This window comes from Pogoniulus pusillus, chromosome 3 (genome assembly GCF_015220805.1).
Source record: "Pogoniulus pusillus isolate bPogPus1 chromosome 3, bPogPus1.pri, whole genome shotgun sequence".
Classification (NCBI taxonomy): domain Eukaryota; kingdom Metazoa; phylum Chordata; class Aves; order Piciformes; family Lybiidae; genus Pogoniulus; species Pogoniulus pusillus.
This window is the reverse complement of record NC_087266.1, coordinates 30,607,224-30,629,126: the sequence shown is the minus strand read 5'-3', so window position 1 is coordinate 30,629,126 and position 21,903 is coordinate 30,607,224. Positions and strand designations below refer to the sequence as shown.

The window sequence follows — 21,903 nt, the reverse complement described above, 5'->3', positions numbered from 1 at the left end:
ACTACTGCCTTAGAAATTGGAATGGGCAGTAATTTACCTTTAGCTCCAGGACGTGAAAAGCCAACTACACTTTATTACAAATAATATTTGCAGTAACATTTCAAGACCATAACCAAGATACGACTCTACCGGATATGGTATAGTTTGCAATATCACAAAAAAATCTCCACTACAAGCAAAACAAAAAAACTCTACTAGTAGTGTACTGTTTTATTAGTAGCATACAATGTATGAAAATACTACATCATACCTTGTAAAACAGTATGAAATAAATCAGGCTATTTTTGTTCAAATTGTCTCAAATGCAGTACTTACATCATCAACTAGTACCTCCAACTCATACTCATGAATTCCTCCTCCTCCATAAACAGAAAATCCTACTACAATGACACCAGGTTTGTCAACAGAGAAGCATATTGCATCTGGGGATCCATTCCCAGTATTCCAGCTTCTTCCCTGACTTGTTTTAGTGAATCGGTTTGGAGTGGATTTGACAGAATGGAGAGAGTTGAGCCCATCAACCTGTAAAACATTAAATACAAGCACCAGAAAAATTAACTGCTCAAAGCCAGACAAATTTAAAAAAGTGAAGGTAACTGACTTAAATTGTCGGATTTTCAAACAGGGAAATTAAAAAAATCAACTGATAAAACAAGGAATATGCCATTATTAGGCCTTCTATTCAATATAGATAAAAAGAAAAAAAAGAGTAATTAATAGTTAATTATTAATTAGGAATCCAAATTCCTCGGATTTCTTCCCCCCCTCAACTATTAAATATTTATTTTCTATGACGAGTAAGTACAAAATATATCTTAACTGCTTTGTAAGAAGTTGGGTATTCCTACCCTAGGTAAGGTGAAGATGAAGAGAGGACATACTATAACTTTATAGTAGAAACATCTTTAACCAAGATGTTATCAAAAGCCTGGTCCTGGAACTTCTGTGTGATAATGAATATCTGCATGAACTCAGTACTATTCCCAAATTTGAACACAAAGCAAATAAACTGGAAAAAGTCTAATAATACAGACAAATGCAATACTTATACAATATTGACTATATAAAGAAAGATATAGCATCTTGATCATATCTTGAGCATAAACAAGGAAGACAATGCAGAAACAAAGCACAAACTCTGACCCATAATCAAGAGAAGACAAGATTCAAACACCATGAGGCACTCACGAGACCAGGACACTTAGGTATGTGGCACTGTCTCCAGTGAGCAATGGGCAAATACATTTTAAGAGTATATGCGCAGAGACATGTATACAACAAGAAAAGCATTAAAATCGCTATTTGGAAAACTGCAGTACTCTGCATCTGTAATGAAGCAGCTAATTATCAAGAGTACTCCCTGATACACTGAAAACATGCTTTTAAATCTATGTGAAATATCTAAAAGCTACTGAGAACTTAAGAACATGTGAAAGATCTGCACACCTACACCTCCTGATTCCTAGTAATGATTTTATAGAAGGTTTACCTCAGATCCTAATGCTGATGCTGTAAGCTCACTCACAATACTAGCAAGCAACCCACAGGTATTAGAAACCAGATGTGAAGAGAAGAGTTCATTTTCTCGTCGAAGGCTGTTCCGTACTGGTAAAACAACAATGACCAACATCTTCTCCAGCACCTCCCGAAAGCTTGTCAGCCCTGAAACATTTTCTTCACTCTGCATTACGAAGAGAAAAATGGCAAGTGACACACTGATTTTCACATATTATAAGCACTGAATAATTGAAAAATCCATTACTTAAAAATAAGAAATGTCTAGAGGATAAAAAAAAGTAAACAAAAAAAAATCTCCAAGCTACCACAGTAGGCATTCCTTTGTAAAATTACTGATTAATATTCTTAAATTTCCAGTGTGATGTGGCATCAAAATATGCATGTGTCCTCCTCAAGAGATGCTTTTCGTTATAATCCTTCTTGCTGTACTACCTATAAAAACACATTAGAATGCCACACGTCAATAGCTGCCTATGGAACTTTTTAGACCAGTGTCTACCCCACTGTCTAAAAGGGAATTCAGAAGACTCAGCTTTGATGTTAGTAAAAAGACTCTTCTATGCAAAAACGTAAAATACACCCAGTGGTGAGATGCTTATAAAAATGGTTGTCTTTAGTGAATGAAGATCACAAAACAAATTTTAGCTTAGGTATCTAAGGTAGGTGTCTTTTACCCAGCAGGGATGTCTGTTTTTCAAAATAGTTACCATGCTCGAAGCAATTCCCTATGAAGAAAATTAAAATTGGCTCTACTTATGAAAAAGTTTGTCCTTCTCACCACTTTGCCTGTCAAAAATATTCAGGTAGTGAACAGAGAGGGAAAATAACCTGGTTAAGAAAATCTTCAGAGATATCTGCACAGAACTCTGTCATTAGCAGTTAAGAGGCAGCTGTACTCAACACAGAAATATTATCCTTACATTTAATAGGTTTTGGTGACTTTTTTTCCTTCATTAAATTGAGCAGGTGCTAAGTATGTGAAAATATCTAGCATAACAATAGTCCCCAGGATACACTCCACAGCATAACGGTGCATTTTATGAAGAATAGCAAGCTTTTGAACTTACATCGTTTTGAAGTCTCATTGCCTATAACTTTTGGTTTTAAGGCATCAGTCATAATTTTTTAAGATCTCACCCCTCCTGTCTTTGGAAGTGAAGAAACCTATTCAGTATTCCTATAATTCAGTAATATCATTCATTAGTCTCCTACCTTTGACTATTATCTTTACCCTTTTCACTCCTGTTAATCTGTTATGCAATAATACAACTACAAAAATACAGCATTTGGAAATCCTCGATTAAGAAATCGTTTAATAACCTTTGATAGATCTATATGGAATGGGCTTCCTTTGTCCACCTGCTTGCTGACCCCTTTAAGAACTCCAGTTTAAGACAAGATTTTTTTAAATTATCAAAGCTGTGTTGATCCTTCCACAAAACACTAAATCTATCCAAATGTTCATTGTTATAATCACGTAAAAAAGCTGAAAAACTGTTGCATAAAGAACTATGCAACAGAAGACAATGGCAAACAATATTTTTATCAATATAATATTCCAAAATAAAGAGCATATTTTTCTCCGATATTGTCCAAGCAAGAAATAATTTCAGTATTTCAGATAGAAAGACAAAAACTGGATAAACCAGTAAGTTTCTGAAAAAAAGCCCTGAGAAAGAAAACAGGCATGTTCAGCTACACCTCTGTAAAGCTAAAACGTCAACTTACAAAACTGAAAAGCTGAATTGTGAGATTTTTAGAACATATCCTAACCTGACTAAGTTTTTCCATGTGTGCAACTAAAAGAGGAAAACGATGGGCCAGAGCAGAGTCATTCTCAGTGCTGACTTGTTTAACCATTGATCGCAGCAATGCCTCTCCATCATAAGCAATTGGAAAGATAGAAGTCAGCTTCACTGAAGTATGGCAGAGAGCAGACATAACAGCAGCAAGAAGTCGGCTGCTGGAGGTTTTGAAGTTTGCTTCCTGGATGTCCTAAAAATATAAAAAGGAAGTAATAGAACAGGATTGTTGCATTCAAAGTACATGATGGAAGAGCTATTTTGGAAAAGAACTCTCCAGTTTTCATTTAATCATGAAAAAAAAAAACTTGGAGAAAGACTTGTTAGTTTACATTATGTTCTCTTATGAGCTTCCATTTAGTTCTTCCAAATTGGAATAATTAAAATTTGTTCATTGACATGTTTTAAAATAACAAACTCATTTAAAATTTCTTTTGATATTACGGTAACATTTGAAGACAAAGCTCTTAAGATAATGAAACAATTTAATTAGAATAATATTCTAATATATAAGAACTGCTTATTCCTTGAATTTTTACATGCCAATGAATTTTCATGAGAAGAAAAGATTTGTCTACAACTCAGTGTAATCAATACAAGCAATCAGCTACACTATTTATTTGTGGGATACTTGCCCACAAGAAGCAAGACTCTTAGAAGAACATTATTGACTACTGGCAACTTCCCACATACTTTGCTGGAACTATTGCACCAGAAATTACTTCAGCATTAGTGCTGAGTATGAAAAATGCCCCATGCATGCTTCTAAGCAACATACATCACATATAAGGTATAGTCTCAATACTGAAAAATCAGGTACTGAGTTATCAGCATCATAAATGTTCTTAACTCTCCCTGAAAGAATCTGATTGCTAAGGGAAGCAGAAGTTCCAAGGCTCTTGCTCTATGTGGACACAGTTAAAAAAAAAACAAAACAACAAAAAACTAAGACAACAAAACCAAACAATAAAACCAAACCAACCACGCCAAAGACACATTCTTTGGAAAAACCAAAACATGGTAGAATTAAAGTCACAAACCAGGATAAACACAAAAAAAAGAATAAAGGTTTTAAATACAACTTGGCTTCTCCTAGAGTAAAAAGGGCAAGCCATGTCACAATATCTACATGTTTCATTTCAACATACCTGGTCCAAACAATTCAGCAAGTCACAAAGACATGCCCACTGGAGAGATGGTGTTGGATAAAATGAATGAAAGCAAGCTGTGAATGTATTATGGCATTCCTGAAGGACAGCTTCTAAAAGACTGAGAGGCTGACTGAGGTATCCTTGTGGATCGTTGTCCAACTTCACCACGCAATGATCAACTCCTTCAGACAAAATTTTTCTCAGCAAGGTCCTAGTTTTTCCAATGCAATCTGCTAGCTTGCTTGTTTCTTCTACAACTGCCTTAGCTGTTGCTATAAGGTTACACAAAGAGGAGCGTTGAATGTACAATAAATGACATATCTTCATATTAAAATGTACATTTTACATGCGCACAAAACAATCAGAATTTAGCAGCATTGATGAATTTACATTTACAGAACTGAAGGCTACTAAACTACATCAAAGAAGCCTGAACACCAAGAACTTCCAATTTTCCACTCTTTCATAATACATGCTGCATTTTAATACAAGTGTTGTTAAACCAGAGGCATGAAGAAGAGATACTGTCTTTCAAATTTAAATTGTGCTCAACACTAAAGCATCTACTTTACACAGAAACGGAAAAAAGAGAATACACAAGTAGTCTGAAAGAACTGAACTGTCAGCTGAACAAGAAAGTAACTCTAAAACACACACAAATTACAGTGTAAGCATAGTGCTGGATATGTGGTTATGCAGATATTTGTGCATGTCCAGTTGCTGACAGCAAGTCTCTAAATTGCTCCAATAAAACCATCTGTATAAGCAGTTTCATTTTACAGCATATCCAATGTGAATAATTAGATCAAAAGTTTAATATTCTGTAGATTACTATTTGTTGGTAAATATGAAACAAGTGATTTAAGAGCAATACCTGATATAGGATATATTTCACAGGTGTAGACCCTCAGCAACCTCAGGCAGCAAGTGCCCACAAAACGCAACCTTTCCAAATCCAAAAGAGTAGCAGTGTATTGGAACCCCTTAAGCCCACGAAGCTCTTCAACTCCCAGCACCAATGTTGTCCAGCTCCAGTGAAGAATGCTCAACAAAGACTCAAAGCATTCCTGTTTCGGAGTATGAAGGACACAGAAGACAGATTTTACATTAAAAATGAAGTGACATTCCTGCATCAATATAAGGTGAAAAGCAAATAGCATCTACATCCATGTTTACTATGAAAAAATATTTGTCTATACACATCTTTCACAAAACATATAAATCCTGTTTGCTTGAGAAAGTGTGTTGGTTTGAAGCTAACTGAAGTATTTTACTGAGAGAAATGAAATCAGCTGTGAGAAGAAAAAAAAAAAAACAACAGTATCCTATATCCCCATCCTTCTGATGAGAAACGCAACTAGTCAATATACAGGTAAGACACTTCTCAGCTCTGAGTTCTGTTCCTTCTTTCTGTCAGTCTGGTCTCTGTGGTTGTCTCTGCCTTAACTCTTTAATCCAACCTAACCATTTTTTCCCACTAATCTCCCTGTTGTCTTTTTGACATCTCACCTCAGATCTCTAGATTTATCACATGAGCTATACATGGGTTGATCCAGTTATTGCTGAAAGGAGGAGTAGGGAGAAGGTTTGGCTTGGGAGCCCCTCCTGGCAATCTGATTGTTTTGGGAGGGGTATTTTTTCTGTACTACTTTTAACTTGTATATAACTGTAAATATTTGTGTGTATATATATATGCTTGTAAATTGTGCTAAGCTGTAAAAATAGCTTCGTTCCTTAATTCCAGCTGAGTCTAGTCTGGGTGATTTCATAAGTGTGGGGGAGCAGGTAATTCCGAAACCATCACAGAAGGAAAAAAGAACACTGAGAACATAGGAAACACTTCACTGCAATATGCTAAAAGCAGTTTATATGTTGTAGTATTTTGTGTGTGGAAGTCTCTCAGTTATTTAAGAACTAGTAATTGAACTCACCTGTAAATTTTATTTGCTTCATCTGGATATGAATAGTGTAATACAAAACATATTCTCATCGTAAGAGTAAAATGTTATCAGAACTGTCTTTGCTTTCTTTTTGAACAGTTCTGATCTGCAAAATCATGGAAACTGTATCACGTTTACAGTACTTGAAATTTCAACAGAAGTACGTGAGTCCAAAAAGAAATTTGAGTGTTAAAAAACTTCTGTTTGTCCAAAACCTTGTTTCTATTCATAAGCGTGGTTGATAGTTCTATAAAGCTGCACCTCAAAAGGCAAACTAGAAGCATCTAATATTGCTTCAAACTGCAATGATCAGGCTCACTTTTCAAAGTTAATTACAAAATGCTAATGCTGCAGAAAGCCAAAACTTTTATCCCAGTTCAGATCTATGGTGACAAAACTAGCAGCAACATAATGAAGAGGGAAAATATATCATGGGTGTTCATAGCTCAATGCAAATATTGCTAACCAAGCATATAAGTAGCTAATATGCCAACAACAAGATTACTAAAAATGCAAATGGTGTAGATAGATTTCTAGAAGATATATGAAGAGACGATCAGCCTGATCATGACAGAATACTGAAGAAACTGAGAATACACAACTGAAAGAAACAAAGCTGGTTAAGAAAACTGTACTACAAGTATCCATATGGAGGCAGCAACTCTGATGTAAGTTAAGAATACTGACAGTATGTGTTAATACAATGTCCTGGTTAAACCAATACACGCAATACAAAATATAAACCAGGGCATAACTGAAAATAAAATAATCTTTGTTCATAGAATAAAAGGAAGAGACTACTTCAAAAAACACAAAGATTGAATTTGCCTTATCCTGTACGATAATACTGCATTTCAACTTAATGACGTATTCTGTAAGATCTGGCTAACTTCCTTGAATGTGAAGAACTGCAGACTGTCTTCTATTAACTGTGGGAATTCATAGTGGCTGTTAATACTCCTTAATACAAAGTTTAATTAAATGCTCTCTGACCCTCAATGTATACTGGAATGCATCCAAAATGAAGATGAATCTCAACAGTGTCTACTTCATGACAGTAATTTAGAAGTCATGAAACAGTCCATATAGTAAAACTTTCCCAAAAATCTAGAAGGCCATCTAAGATTAATTTTTTGGCAAGGAGTAAAGCTTGTACATTGAATGCAAACAGTAAGTATGAACTCAACCTCACATTCCCCCCCAAAAACGCAAAACTCAGTACCTCACCCTTGTAATCAAATGCATTTCTAGGCTCTTACCCTCAAGTCAAAACCAAGCTTAGCTTAGCTAAACTTAGCTTACATGTGAAATCTTCAGAAAAAATTGAAAAATAAAATGTTTCACATATCAGCCTACCTAACATCCGCTTGATGAAGTAGAAAGAAAAAAATTACTAGCTATTTCCTTGTGTACTTTTTAGTTTCCAAAGTATGGATGAACTTTAGAAACAGAAGATTCTTGGCAATACTCACCACTGAGACAGTTCTGGCAAAAGATCTCTTCAGAATGTGCACAGGTTCACTGGTCTGCTGTTTTCCTTTGGATGCACTGCCATCACTTGTTGGCAGTCTGGAAGAACAATAAAAGAGCTGACTTGAAATCTGCATCTTTTCCTTTTAGCAATTTTAATTGAGTGATTATGCAAGTTGAAGAAAAGTTTAAGACAATTATAAAAAAATATATTCCATTTCAGTCTAACTTCCTCTAGTTCCTAATCCTTCTAGTCCAGTAATCCTACCTACTGGCAGTATTGCAACAATTGACGATAAAGTCAAGATGTAGTTACATACGAAATTATTACAAGTATTTATTGCTGTACAGAGTTAACCCTCCAGGGGGAGTGACCTTGAACCTGACCCTAGGTGGTCTTGACCCCTCTCCAGGGGTGGGTCTGAACACCACCAGGTGATGGTTAGCCCACTTCCCCTTTCCTGTCCGAAGATCCATAAAAGCAGGGGACTTCCTGTTCTCTATCACTCTGAGCTCCCTGCCTCCCTGATTACCAGCATCACCATCCTGTTCCTGGTTCTCTTTGTTCTAACCATGTGGCCATCACCCACGAGGTGGACAAACCCATTACCAGCAAAATCTGGTTGGATTTACACATTTTGCATTTTGTTTTTTTTTCCCCTTCCCTAAACCTTTGTAAATTCCCTACCTCAGATACCTTTTTAATTTATTGTTAAACTTTTCTTCTTTTTTAACTTCCAAATCAGAGTGAGATTATTTATTTGGGTGTGCTTTACCTTTTCCTCTCTCTACATTCTAATTCCTTTCTTTTGGGAAAGAAGGGGGAAGAGGGAAGGGCACTCTATAAAATTGTGTGCAAGAAGAGACCAGTCCCCACCTGGCTACAGCCTCCCTTCAGGTAGCTATAGATAGCAACTTCTTGTAAAACAAAATTTTGGGGGGTTTTGTTTTCTGGTTTGTTTGGTTGTTGTTGGGTTTTTTTTGTCGTTGTTGGTTCATTGGTTGGGTGGTTTCTGTTTTGTTGTGTTTGTGTTTTTGTTGTAGCTTTTATCTTTCTTTTTTTTTCATTAAGATCATCTGAGGCCGACTCAACTGAGTATTTCCTAACTAGAAAAAAAACCAAAAACCAAAATCCACAAACAGCATGTTAAATGAAACCATGAAGATTTCTAGAACTAAATTCTCTGAACATAATATATGAAGAATGACAGCAAGAAATATTGCAAAGATAACTGTTGGTATAACAAATGTATTACTTACCTCAAAGACACAAAGTTTCCCCTAAATTGTTCAGATATTGCTTAGCTAAATACAATAATAATTCCATAAAACATATTTCTTAAACAGAAGCCTTGTTCACGTAAGAATTATGTCAATAAATTGTTCTAACTAGAAGCTAAAGTATTACCTGTATAGTAACTGTGGGATCTGACCTGCATTAACATCTGTACCATTATTTGATTTCTTGGAACTTTTAAACTGAAATACAACACTGAAAAAGAAATAATACAATTATTATTCAAGTAACATTAGATCTCTTCTTTTGCATAAAAAAAAGAAAAAACATACCCATCATCTGTAGTAATAGAGGCCTGTCCATGTGATCCACAATCACTGCTAGGTCCTGACACTCTTGCCCAGGCTACATACCACCAACCAGCTTGCAGGAGTACTGGTTCATCAAACATCATTGCATACTTCTCTCTGGGAGAAGCAAATTTTGAAAAAGGTATATGTGAATGAGTTTTCAGATCAACCTTTAACAAATTAATCTCTGCTTATAAAAGCAAATTGAAAATTAAAGGAATTAACATATTCGTTTTAAGTATTCACGCTCAAAATGTAGTAATATTTAGTTGAAAAATATTGTATTTAAAAAATAGATCAGAAGAACGTAAAAATGCCTACATGTAGCTTGGACTTAATTTTTAGAAAATCAGAAACCACATTTCAAACCCAATTACATTTAAAATATGAAATAAGGTATTATATTATTTTAATAACATTTTAAAAAAATGTATATGAGCAGAGTTTATTCAGGAATTCTTAGGAATTACATCAGTACATTAGAACATAACAGGATACATATTTTGCTCATTGATCCATAAGAATTAAATATGGAAGATTAGTCATGGATAATTTGAATGTTAAATTATTTCATAACAAAAAATGAAACAGTAGCTAAAATATAGTTAAGTGCATCTATATGAACAACAAAAATATCTTTCCAGCAATAACTCTGTACTGTAATGAGCTTAAGTAGAGTAACTCTTTTAGTTATGTTTTTTTCATTTTTCAGTAAGCTTAATGATGAGTTGTTTAATGCAAATATCCATTTCTACTTGAGAGCATCTTATTCGTAAGAGTATTCAAAAAAGCTGCTGTAACATTTTATCTTGCCTTCTCATCACATGAATATGAAATCTACCTCTGATTTATACAAGAGCAAACATGAAATTATTTTAATTTAGTACCATAATGGTATTTGGTATTTTATTAACTTACACAGCACACTCTAAGTGTCAGTTTTACATCATTTGCAACAAAAGTCTAATGATATGTTGATATCAAAAGTGTTTTAAAAATGTGTATGAAGAAAATAAAAATAAAGATCGAGAAGTAGTTAAGGAAAACATCCTACCTAGCAGCACAATCATATGCTAAGACATCTGTTTCAGCAAGAAGGTCTCCATCAGTTTCATGGTCTCCCCCATCTGGGCCCAATTCAAACAACTAGTGGAGTAAATAAAAAGATAGAAACATAACTTTGGCATTAGAAACCTCATAAAAGCACTTCCTAAAGCTTGACATTCTGGCAACTTTCTACTACTGTTCTTTCTCCTTCCCAAAAGTACCTAATTACTGACAGGCTTCCCATGTGGAAACCAGGATTTTATAATAGCAAAATAGCAGATGACACTCCTAAAACCTATTCCCAGATAGATTCTTAAATGAAATCCCTTAACTCTCACAGGCAAGTCAAATGTAGAGCATCTGAAAAGAGGTAAATATTGAAATGCACTCAATTTCTGTGGAATGGGACAGCATGATGCTGAGAGACAGCCAACAGTGTCATAAACAACTAATGAGCAGGAGGAAAGATGACATCTTCTTCAAATGAACTTGTGTTTCTTAGTGAAGTCACTTCTACATTTTGGTGAGTTAAAAAAATGACCACGATACATGTCTATGGCTTTTGTAGCAAATATCTGCTTAATATGCAGTTTAGCTGTGGTAGGATTGGGAAAGCTTGTCTTGGCTACAAGCAAATCCTGGGCAACTGAAACAAGTTGAAAAGAATAATACTAGACAAGAGTCTTCACAGAGTTACTGGCTTTTAGTATTTAAACATTAGTCATGTTGTTTTCTTTGTTAAATTTCTTGGCTTTCTCTTAATCATTTGCGGTTCTTGGTCATGGTGTTAAATTGGAACGAAGTACAACTATTTATTTTTGGGTCCACTCTCTTGCGCAAATGATACTGTTAAGCACATGTCATTAATTTCCCCAAAACAAACCTCAATACATATTTATCTCATAATAGAAAAAGAAAACTCAATAAACCACTAAATAGCAAGTAATAACTAACATATTCTGACTATGTACATCTAATACAAATCTCAGACAGCTACTGGATACTTCTTTTGCAATGCCTTTGGGAAGCTTCTGAAATCCTTATTAAACACAAGAACAGAAGCTACTCATCAGAACTCAGAGCTCTGTTATTCTGTGTGTTTATGCAAGTTTTTTTATCTAAAGCTAGGTTTATGTAAATCAGCACATTTATATTTTAGATCCTGCCACAATTATCCTTGCATTTGGTACAAAGCAGAGTTAAATATGCCTGTGTTGTGGAGGGCCTGTAGGCCCGAAAATAGGCTTGCTTATGCCTTGCCCTGCCTGGACATGTTCTTCTGCCCAAACTAGAGGTAAACACATTAAATGGATAAAAGGGGGACAACAGACCAGGTGCCACAAAGTCTGGCCTGCCTAAAGTCTATGTTGTATAAGGTGTTTGTAAACATGTTGTGTAAGCCCCCACATGCCCAGCTCGTGCCTGCCTGGTGTTAAGGCCCATGTGGTTCCCATATTTGGAGGTCCAGGCACTGTGGCATTTGCCTATCATGGTAAGGCCAACCTGATTGGTCATTCCAGCAGCCAAGGGGCCATTAATCTCGGCCCACATTCAATAAATAGGGGTACACAGGTAAACAACGTGCTCAGACCCCTGCTCGGACTCCCCTGCATAGCTCGGACTCCATTGCTCATGCTTGGACTCTCCTGCCTGTGTATTTACTTGCAGAGCTCACTTAAGCCTGCCTATATATATGTGGAGCCCACAGTCTCCCAGCCAGCTGTGCACACTTGCATGCCACTGTGTTATCAGGACCAGATCCTGTATTGTCCGCCTTTACCTACGGAGCGCAGACTCCTGAACAGCCATGCACACCTTGCATGCCCACTGCCTTATCATTGCCTGGTGAGCACCATGGCCACTGAGTTACCAGGAAGCAGACTCCAATTGTCTGCATGTGATCAGCCTGCTAGCCGTGTGAGAACTGTGCTCAGACTGCCCGGCATCCTACTCCTGCACCTGAGATCCTTCTGAGAATTCCTGGACAGAGCATCCAGAAGAAGCCAGGAGACAAGGGCAGAATTTGCATCCTGCACCTGGAGAACAAGGTCAGAGACTATTTCCCCAGAAGCCAGGAAGATTCATCTTTTCCCCACTAGCCGGGAGGATTCTACCCTCGAAGTCCACGGGCAAAGCTCCCCTGAAGCTTGGACACTAGGCATAGGCTGTGATGTAGCCCCGGAGGCTGATTGATAATTAATAAGAGTTGTAAGTAAATGCTTTAATGCATCTGTAACATCTGTTGTCTCTGCCATAGAGCAGAAAGTTTCCAGCCCACTCTGCTGGGCAAGTAGCATATAGACCCCAAACGGTATTTGCTGCGGGGAAAATCCTCTCTCTGTTTATAGTTTGAATGTTTGCTAGTTATTAATAAGTGACTGTAGATATTTATCCTAGAATGTTTTCATAACCATGTAGAATCCTTTTAATATTAATATACAGTGGTTGGGGGTGGCGAGAATTCAGAATATTGAGTTTAATAAATATTTTTTTTTATAGAATATTATCTCGCACCAATTAATTCCCCTTCCCCCACCAAAATCGGCGTAGGCAGCAGAATACCCCTCCATGACAACCTAGTGCCATTCACTCAGTGGAAAAGTCCCATTTGAAAAGCTATCCAGACAGAAATTTAATAATGAAGTGGCAGAGACAGTGCTAAGCAACAGTTCAGCTAGTACAGAAGAAATTCCATCTATGATTAAACACTCTATGGCTTTGAGAAGCAGCCCCTCACGTATCCTGACATAGTACATGATTCTAACTTGAAACCCACATCATCAACTCTTTGCAGCTGGACCTCTAAGCATTGTAAAAAACAGCTGACAGAATCACTTGACCCATTACCATCATCTGTTCAAGACGCTGTAAAATGGCACTTAGTGAAGGTAAGAATGTGCTAATTTTTGACAATTAAGTATATTCGTTCTCGAATCTCTGCTTCACCCACCTTACCTGCATAAAGCTCGTTACTTTCCACTGAGAAACTGCCCTCTAGTTCTATCACTGATACTTTTTATTAAATTAATCAAGAAATAAAATTAATCATGTCATTTCTGAACTTCTGATTTTGGAACATAATATTGCTTAAAACAAACCCAAAAAACGTACCTTTATTTTTGCAGTGTATTCACCTCTACCTCCAAAAAGACCAAGACCACCTAACAGAGTATCTGTATCAGCACAGAAACGAATAGCTTCTACTGAGTGGGCTGAATAACCCCAGCCTCCTCCATGGCCTGAAAAAACAATCCCAAACAAAAATACAGTTAATCTATCTAAAGTCCTTTAGTACACAAGCCTGATCAGATTGTGCTACAAAATTTTCATGTGTACATACTTTCAAATCTGTTAACAACACTGTAGTCTTCTTTGGAATAAACTTTCATTACTGCTTGAGTCTCCTCTTCTGTATTTGCCACACCCATTTTTAAGTCCTGCATAGCAGCCAAAGTATCGAGACAACCTAGAAGGAAGCAAAACCAAAACACTTAACATTTCTTACTCTTGACTATACTCAGTGGAATGGAAACAACTGATAGTTAAAAAGGTCAAAGCAACCTCACTGTTTTGTTCCTAAACCACACATTAAATTAGTGAATATCATTACAGCTTTGATTAGGTCAGGGGTTGCTGATGTACAATCTCAAGATTCACTACTGAAGATCAATTTAATTATTTTCTTGAATAACCAAGAGATGTAATTAATCTACTTTGCAACTTTTTGCAATGGTAAATAAGGGCAACACCTTTTTTCTTTTTCTTTTTTATATTTCATGTATTAACAAAAAGAGTTGAAGTCATAGTAACTGAATTATGTGTAGATTTAAGACTCTTCATACAAAATATTTTGTTTCATATACACGGGTACCTAACATGCTTTATTCTGACTCAGACACAAACCAAGTTCAGTTTTATCACATCTCTAACACACAATGAAGGAAGCAGGACAAGGAACTGATAACTCATCTCTAACAAATCAAAGTAACTTCCAAAGCTGTACTTTGAAGCATCGAGTATGTTGCATATGGCCAGATTATGAACACAGTGAGATTATTTTTTTTACTTGTCTTTTCAGACTATGACAGGAAAACATATTACTTTTAGTGCACAATTACACAGAACTGCAAAGTGTAAATTCTAATTTTAGATACTCTTTACATTAAAATAAAACTGTCATGGATTGAGTTGAATCTGCGGTGTTAACCTAGCACAAAAACTAGCTTAGTTAAGAGCCTCCAGGCTAATTTAGCAGCAATGACTTTATTCTTCAGACTGTCTAAAACTGATCATCTTGAAATTTACTATGCTGCCTTCTAGTAACAGGTTCCATCGGAACTCTAAAATCTTTTAGCACCATTAAGACAGCAGAAAATAACTATTTTGGTTAAATCCAGATCATGTTAACAGCAATGGTGAAAGATTATAAAGTAAAGTTCTAACTCAAAATAAGTCGGGAAGGGTTAGACTACAATTAATTTATCTATTAAGCAATGCTCCTTTAATTAATCTAAGCTTCTGACTCATAAACTATAAATGTATACCTAGAATGTGCAAAGCTGCATGAGATCTGGTGGTTAGAGCTTTGGAACCTGTTGGCAGAGCAAGTTCTGGACTCAAAATACTGCACCGGGATTGCATGTCTGGAGCTGAGGGAAGTCTGGAATCAGCAACTACTGCATTGTAACTCCACAATTCCTTAGCATTTTGTTGAAATCTAGAGCAAGACAAAACAGAGTGAAAAACCACCTTTCATTTGCTAAAAAATTATGAAAATCTAACCGATAATTAAATTTAACAAGCTAATCGAAAATATAGATCTGCTAGTAGAAACTTAAAACCAATTATCATCACAACAAATGCATAGAGGCGTTAGTATCTTAACACACTAGCAAGCGAAAAGATCTTGAAAAATCCAGTGTATTGTGCTTGGTATTTTTAATTAGATAAAATCACCTTAAAAGTATTTAAAAGATTATAGAAAAGGGCAGCATAAACAAGGGAATACAAAGTCTTTCTATTCTATAGAGAAACATGGAGAAGACAACAAAAAATATTCTTCCTATAATTATGTAGAAGGAAAAAACAGAAGGCATAAGCCTACAGGAGTGTTCCGAAGAAACACAAAAGGAACTTTCAACTGATAAACTGTTCTAAGAATCCAAATGGAGCTAAGATGGTGTAAGTAATGAAGAAAGAGTTCTGAAGAAAAATAACGTAGGACAACATATGCATTCAGACTTTTGATGAGTTACTTGTATTATAGAATCACAGCATGCATTGTTTTGGAAGGGACCTTTAAAGGTCCCCTCATTCAATACCCCTGAAGTAAGCAGGAATAACACATATATGACTTTGAAATTTCTGACGCTGAAAACCCATTTTATTTTGTTACACTGAGTGCCATCTTTCCTCCCCTGAGATTTGCTGCTTTACCATGACCATTGAGCTAAGTGCATTTTTCATTAACTGAGTCTTTCCATGTGTTCAATCATACTGTTACTATCACGGCTGAGAGATTTAATGGATGTGGATACTACTCGTCCTTGTTTCAAATCTCATCATAATTTAAGAACTGGCACCTAGCTAATGAGATTCAAGCAATCCTGGGGCTGTACAAAGCAGAACTACAGGCATCCATGGAAATCACAAAAAAAAATGAAGAAAAAAAAAAGAGATACATGTAAGACTAAAAACTGACTTCCATTTACTGAGGAAATTAGCATAATTGAATCTTCACCCTCCAAAATATCTTTAAAAGCATTTCTATTCTGTATCTTTAATAGCTGTAATCCACACTTGCCTCCAAATAACATCATAGACAGGATCCAGACACACACCAGAACCTTGAAGGTCTTCCTGCTCTGAATCATTGAATGTTTTGCAACTGCCATCTACTTTGTTTATCAGAAGACATTTAAAAGGAGGAGGTTCTGATATTGAAGCTGGTACCAAACCTAGAGCAGAAAAATATCAAGACTCCATTCATGACATGGCATTTAAATGCATGAAACATTAATTCAGTATGGAACAACAGATACACTGCCACAGAAAAAAAAGTGGTAAAATAACAGGAAAATGGTTTAGACTTTTACATTCTTATTTTTGATATAAAGTTGCTTTCTAAATAATCTAGGATCATAATGCAGAGCATAACTAGAAGGTCAAATTATTTAAACTCCCTTCATTCATATATTTTGCATGCATTTTGCTCTATGGTTTGGATGGCCAGAGCTTTTTTCTACCTCAATACTTCTATAAGCATATAAAAGATTACAGAAAAAAAATCTTGCCTATTATATGCCTGCTTGCAAATATCTCTGATGTAGCCAGCACATGAGAATTAATGAGAGCTTCGTCAATCCGGAGAAAAGTCTGGTCTCCACTTGCTCCAATCCACGTTGCTTTGCGTCCATATTTAGAGCCTATGTTAGGCATAGGTGCTGGTTTTGCATTCCAGTAGGGCATATCCAGAATAGGTCTACCAAGTTGACCTTTCTACAGAGAGAAAAAACTAATTAGGAAGATACAGTAAGCCTCAAGCATTAATAAATTACTTGGACAGTTTCAACATACAAAATTATTCATCTGGAAAAGACAGTTTACCACAAAATTATTTGAAACAGCAATGTCTACTTTCAGTGAAGTATTACACACTTGAATACAAAGAACAAGTTGTTGACAGATATTCCATTAGTGTTTGAGTGAACTATTTTTTTTTTAATGCAACTTAAACTTTCCATAATGGATAAATTCTCCTTTTCCTCTTCATAATCAAATACAAAAGTTTTGTTATTCTTCCATACTCAATAGACAAACAACTGCAATGCTGAATGGAAGAAGGAGAAAAATCAACAATTCTTCATTCAGACATCCTTGAAGTCCAGTCAATTCTGAACTTGTATATACTGTCAGTCTTACAAAGCCAACACCTCTTAAAAGTAGGCAGAAATTGATTAGCATATCAAACTCGACCTAAAAATGGCATAAAGTGCCTAACAAAGAAGCACCTCTGCATTAACATCCTAACCTGGAGATACAGGGTCTTCTCTCTTTCTTACAATCGGTAACTGAGAGATGGACAAACAGTTCTGACCCTGTGCCTAAGTACGCAGCAAGAACTGCTGCAAGAAACCTTTTCAGACGCCATGTACTTCAGCTAGGAAAACGAAATTGCCTGTGGACTGATGAAGTCAAGGTAGCTATTTTGAATGGTAAAAAAAAGAAACCCATATGTATAGCAAATACCCTATGTCCAGCATGTGCCTCAATTCTCTACATAACACTGTACGTAAATGAAATTAGTGAAGACATTTTCAAGAAACTTTTACTTTTGAGATGTCTTCACTTCATGAAACATTCAACAAACTTTCCATACACTACAGTATTAAAACCAGACACATAGAACAGGTAATGTAATTATGGAGTACATTTATATTTTCTTTTCCTCAAGAGAAAAAAAATCTCAGACAACAGACTTCTAAATCTTATTTCTGAGTGAATCTGGTTTTTCAAGGGCTAATTTTCACTGCAAGTCAACTAAGCTTACACTGTTATGTGCCCAAGCTATTTTTGATAGAACCATGGACACCAAAGCTTTCACTTAAGTCTGACAACCAATAAGTATTTCCTAACTTAAGAGTCATCTTGTGGCACACTTAATTCAAAACATTATTTTCGAACTCTAGGTCTGTCTTAATATTTTTTATACTTTTAGTAAAAAAGATGTGAAAAGGTATAATTTCTCTTCTGTATGCTTTTGCCTTTTTAAAGCATTTGATTTAGATTTCGCCAAAGGGATGTTAATGGGAAAGCTCAAACAACAGATGACCTGAGACGTGGCAGTGAGGGAAGTATTTGTACAAACAAGGAGACACAAGGGCCTAAAATCGGGATGAAAGGGAACTAAATAACACTGAAAATCTTTTTCAGTGAATAAGAATGGATTCTGCATGGACATAAGAGAACCTATGACGTGGATATGAAAGAAGAGTATCATCTCCTGTGTTATAACTAAGCAACTATCTGCCCTCAAGTGTAAATGTAACTCGTGTTCATGTGAAAGAAAACATTTTTTTTCTTTTTGTCTAGTGAATGCAGACAGACAGAGAAAAGAATACAAACAGATACTTATTCACTACCGAGTTTCCAACAATAAAGAGTTTGAGATGCCTCTTAAAAAATAATCGTTTTATATCACCATCTTTATGAAAACACAAACCCCAAGAATTTCTGGCATCATGCTTTTCTAGTCACAATGATATTAGAAAACACATTTTTAAACATAAAAAATAAAAAACATGCTGAAGTTGTGACCAGTTCTATAGGCACAAGTATAATCAGTTTTGAAAGGTCTTTGAATAATATAGTAACTACTAGTTTACTCATATAAATATTTTCTTACTGAGAAACTTCCAAATGTGAAGACCTGACCATCCATTAAGAGAATAGCTGTATGGTTGCTCCCAGCAGTAACTTGTGTACTAGGACCTGGTAATGCTTGCACCAAAGTAGGACATCCCCTGTATCAAAACAAATTAATTTTGTATCAATACATTCTTATTTAACACACATATTAGTCTTACAAGAATTTCAATACTGTGTCACATATTCAGTATGTTCACACACCACATGGAATCAGAGTCAAGCAACATCATACATATTCAGTCAACAGAGGTTTCAAAGATGGAACCAAATATTAAAGTTTATGCCCTCTTACAGGGAAACAGATCAAGTATCCTCTCTTCAGTTAATCTCAAAAATAGCACAGAACAACCCCAAATATTTTAATATATAATTGCAGGATTCTATCTTAATGGAAGTGCAGTAACATTGATAAGTATGTGTATATGTACATATGTAAAAGATATTCTAACAAACTGCAGCAGTAAGAAAAATTCTGTTGTGAAGACGATGGTTAAGCTTGCATATTATAAAGAAATGAAAGTCTTTTGTGGTTGGTACTCAGCTCTCCTTACATCACTGTCTGCGGAATTACAAGAGAAAGGTTTTTAATGAAGAATAAGGCATTTAAAAAAATTCTCTCCATTAAATTTAAACGCAAGAAAGAACAAACCTTTCAAAACATTTTCGGAAAGATTTGAAAAACTCTACTTCATGTGTCTCCCAAAAATGGACAAGTTTAAGAAAATAAATTTCCCACTCCAGTAAAAATGGAAAAAAATTGACCAGTAAGATGACCAAGAAGTAAAGACAAAAAACTTTGGTAGCTTAGAATAGAACCCCCTCTTTTTTATATTTTTAAAAATTTATTTTCATATAATCATTATCCTATAACGATATATTAATATACAGAAAATACTTAAGAAAAAATGTTTTATAATATTCTATTATAAACTCTTAACCTTAACTCTATTATCAACTTAAAAAGTCTAAACCAGTAAATCATTACTGAGGAAAAAAGCAAAGAAAATCTAAGAAGATGGAGCTCCTTGGAAATACCTTAGCATTCAGAAAAGAACGTTAAATCACAAAATCAGATACACTTACAAAACAATTCTTACCATAATATTCCATTATATTTTACCACTTACTTAATATGCTCTATCTTAATTACTTTATTTTAATTACTTAAGCCTTATTACAATTATTCTGATAAAACCATTCCCAAACTTATCCTATTGCAATTAACAACTTATCCAGTAAACTCTTAAAACTCTAAGATGTATTACAATCAAAATTAGAAACGTTATGACGATTTTAATTTGCAAGGCATCTATTAGAAATTCAGTTTGGCCCCTTTAAGAAAAGTGCTTCTTCTTCCTAGCCCTGTAAAGAAAAAAACTTTAGGAGAAGCCTCTCTAGTAGTGATTCTGTTTCTTGCCTTCATAATGATATGGGCAAACATTTCTGGTTGTGATAAGATAGTTTTAGAAGGTTGATGAGGCAAGACACATTCGAGAAGTAACAGTGGGCCCTTTAGATTGGAATCCCATTGAAAGATGAGGTCTAAGGGTTTCACATCTTCCCATAGTTTGATTAGTGATAGCGGCAACTCAGGGTCCCAACTCTGGGCTCGCCGCGACTGAATGGCTTCACAAACCCTTTCAAGTGCTCCCTCAGCTGTTTTTGATAAGCATCTGAGAGCTGTCGGGCTGGCGTCTCCTTTTAAAAGTTCAAGCAAAGGAGTTAAATCAGAATTGGGAATGCCCAGAAGAGGTCGATCCCAGTAACTTTTGAACATCATGTTACAATTCCAACCCCTCCCTCAGGTCCAATGATCTGTATTGAGTCTATGCTCTGCTGACTCCTCCCCAACCCCCCCTATTCCTGCTAGCGGCCGTGATCTTCTGCAACTATACGGGAGGGGGGGTGGGGGAGACGGGGGAGGGAGGAGCGGCGTCCAGACCATTAGCTTTACCTCTTTAGCATCATTATCAACAACCCCAGGCAGCACAGAAAGACCAGTTAAAAGTAGTTGATGACCTTCCCAAAATCAAACCAATCGTGTTTCTCGGCAAAGGTCCCTTAAAGTTGGCATCTAGCAAATGGACCGAGGAATCAGTTATTTAAAAGAAAAATCAATGTCTGCAGCAGATGAAAAAGCTGGAGATTAGAAACATTTTTGAGCGCTGCAGCCCCAGCTCCTGCAACATAAGCAGAATTAGTAATCAAGTCGGAAGCCTTGTTAATCAGGTCAAATAAGCCTCCGTGAGCCTGGCCAGCAGGCAGGTGAGGAGAGGGGGTTGCTGTGCTCTCGCTGTCCCTCTCCCGCTGTATGCGCTGGGCTCGCACTCGCGCCGTGTTGTGAACCCCTCGTGATCCGAGGTGTGTGGGGGTACTGCTTGCTGCAGCAGCACCCAAGCGGCGGCGGGCAAATCCTCCGGGGAACGCCACTTCCAGGGGTCCCGTCGGACTGCCACGGCGTCCCAAGTAGAGCTGCTACAGCTCAGCAGATTCGCCGCATGTTTCCTGCCTCCCCGCTGCTTGCAGTCTTACAAATTTGGAGCCGCAGACGGTTCCAGGAGTTGGCAGTCAATCCCGCAAGACTTTTTCGACATTCAGCCACCTTTGTAGCTGCTAATTCTGTTACTTTTTCTGTTTTCTTTCCACATCTTTTCTTATCGGCAGATTCATGAGCCCTCTGGAGCTCTCTCTTCCGAGCCCTTGTCACCACATCTCAGGTGAATTAAAAAGCAGACTTTTTGCATTGCAAAAATAACTCTTAAAGCTTGAATGTCTCTCATAGGGAGGAAAAGTTCAGAGTTCTGTCTCTTTCTTATCAACATCCCCTTCTGCCAAGGCTTATACGGCACGGGGGTCATGATCGTCATGGAGTTTAGAGGTCCGGTTCTCGTTTGGGGTCGAAGGGATCCGGCTCGAGAGGATTCTCACTCAGAGGTGCCATTCACGAAACCCCAACAGCAA

At 36.4% G+C, this 21,903-nt stretch overlaps 1 protein-coding gene across 1 annotated transcript in view; it reads right to left on the bottom strand.

Annotated features, from left to right (window-relative positions):
- MYCBP2 (MYC binding protein 2) overlaps window positions 1-21,903 on the bottom strand; it is a 246,847-nt gene that overhangs the window by 119,280 nt on the left and 105,664 nt on the right. Inside the window, 15 exon segments of the mRNA XM_064173772.1 lie at window positions 316-522; window positions 1,490-1,681; window positions 3,292-3,513; window positions 4,469-4,743; window positions 5,346-5,538; window positions 7,884-7,980; window positions 9,290-9,373; window positions 9,451-9,585; window positions 10,523-10,614; window positions 13,627-13,754; window positions 13,856-13,981; window positions 15,060-15,232; window positions 16,319-16,472; window positions 16,809-17,013; window positions 18,920-19,037. Of these exon segments, the coding sequence (XP_064029842.1) occupies window positions 316-522; window positions 1,490-1,681; window positions 3,292-3,513; window positions 4,469-4,743; window positions 5,346-5,538; window positions 7,884-7,980; window positions 9,290-9,373; window positions 9,451-9,585; window positions 10,523-10,614; window positions 13,627-13,754; window positions 13,856-13,981; window positions 15,060-15,232; window positions 16,319-16,472; window positions 16,809-17,013; window positions 18,920-19,037 (2,401 nt within the window).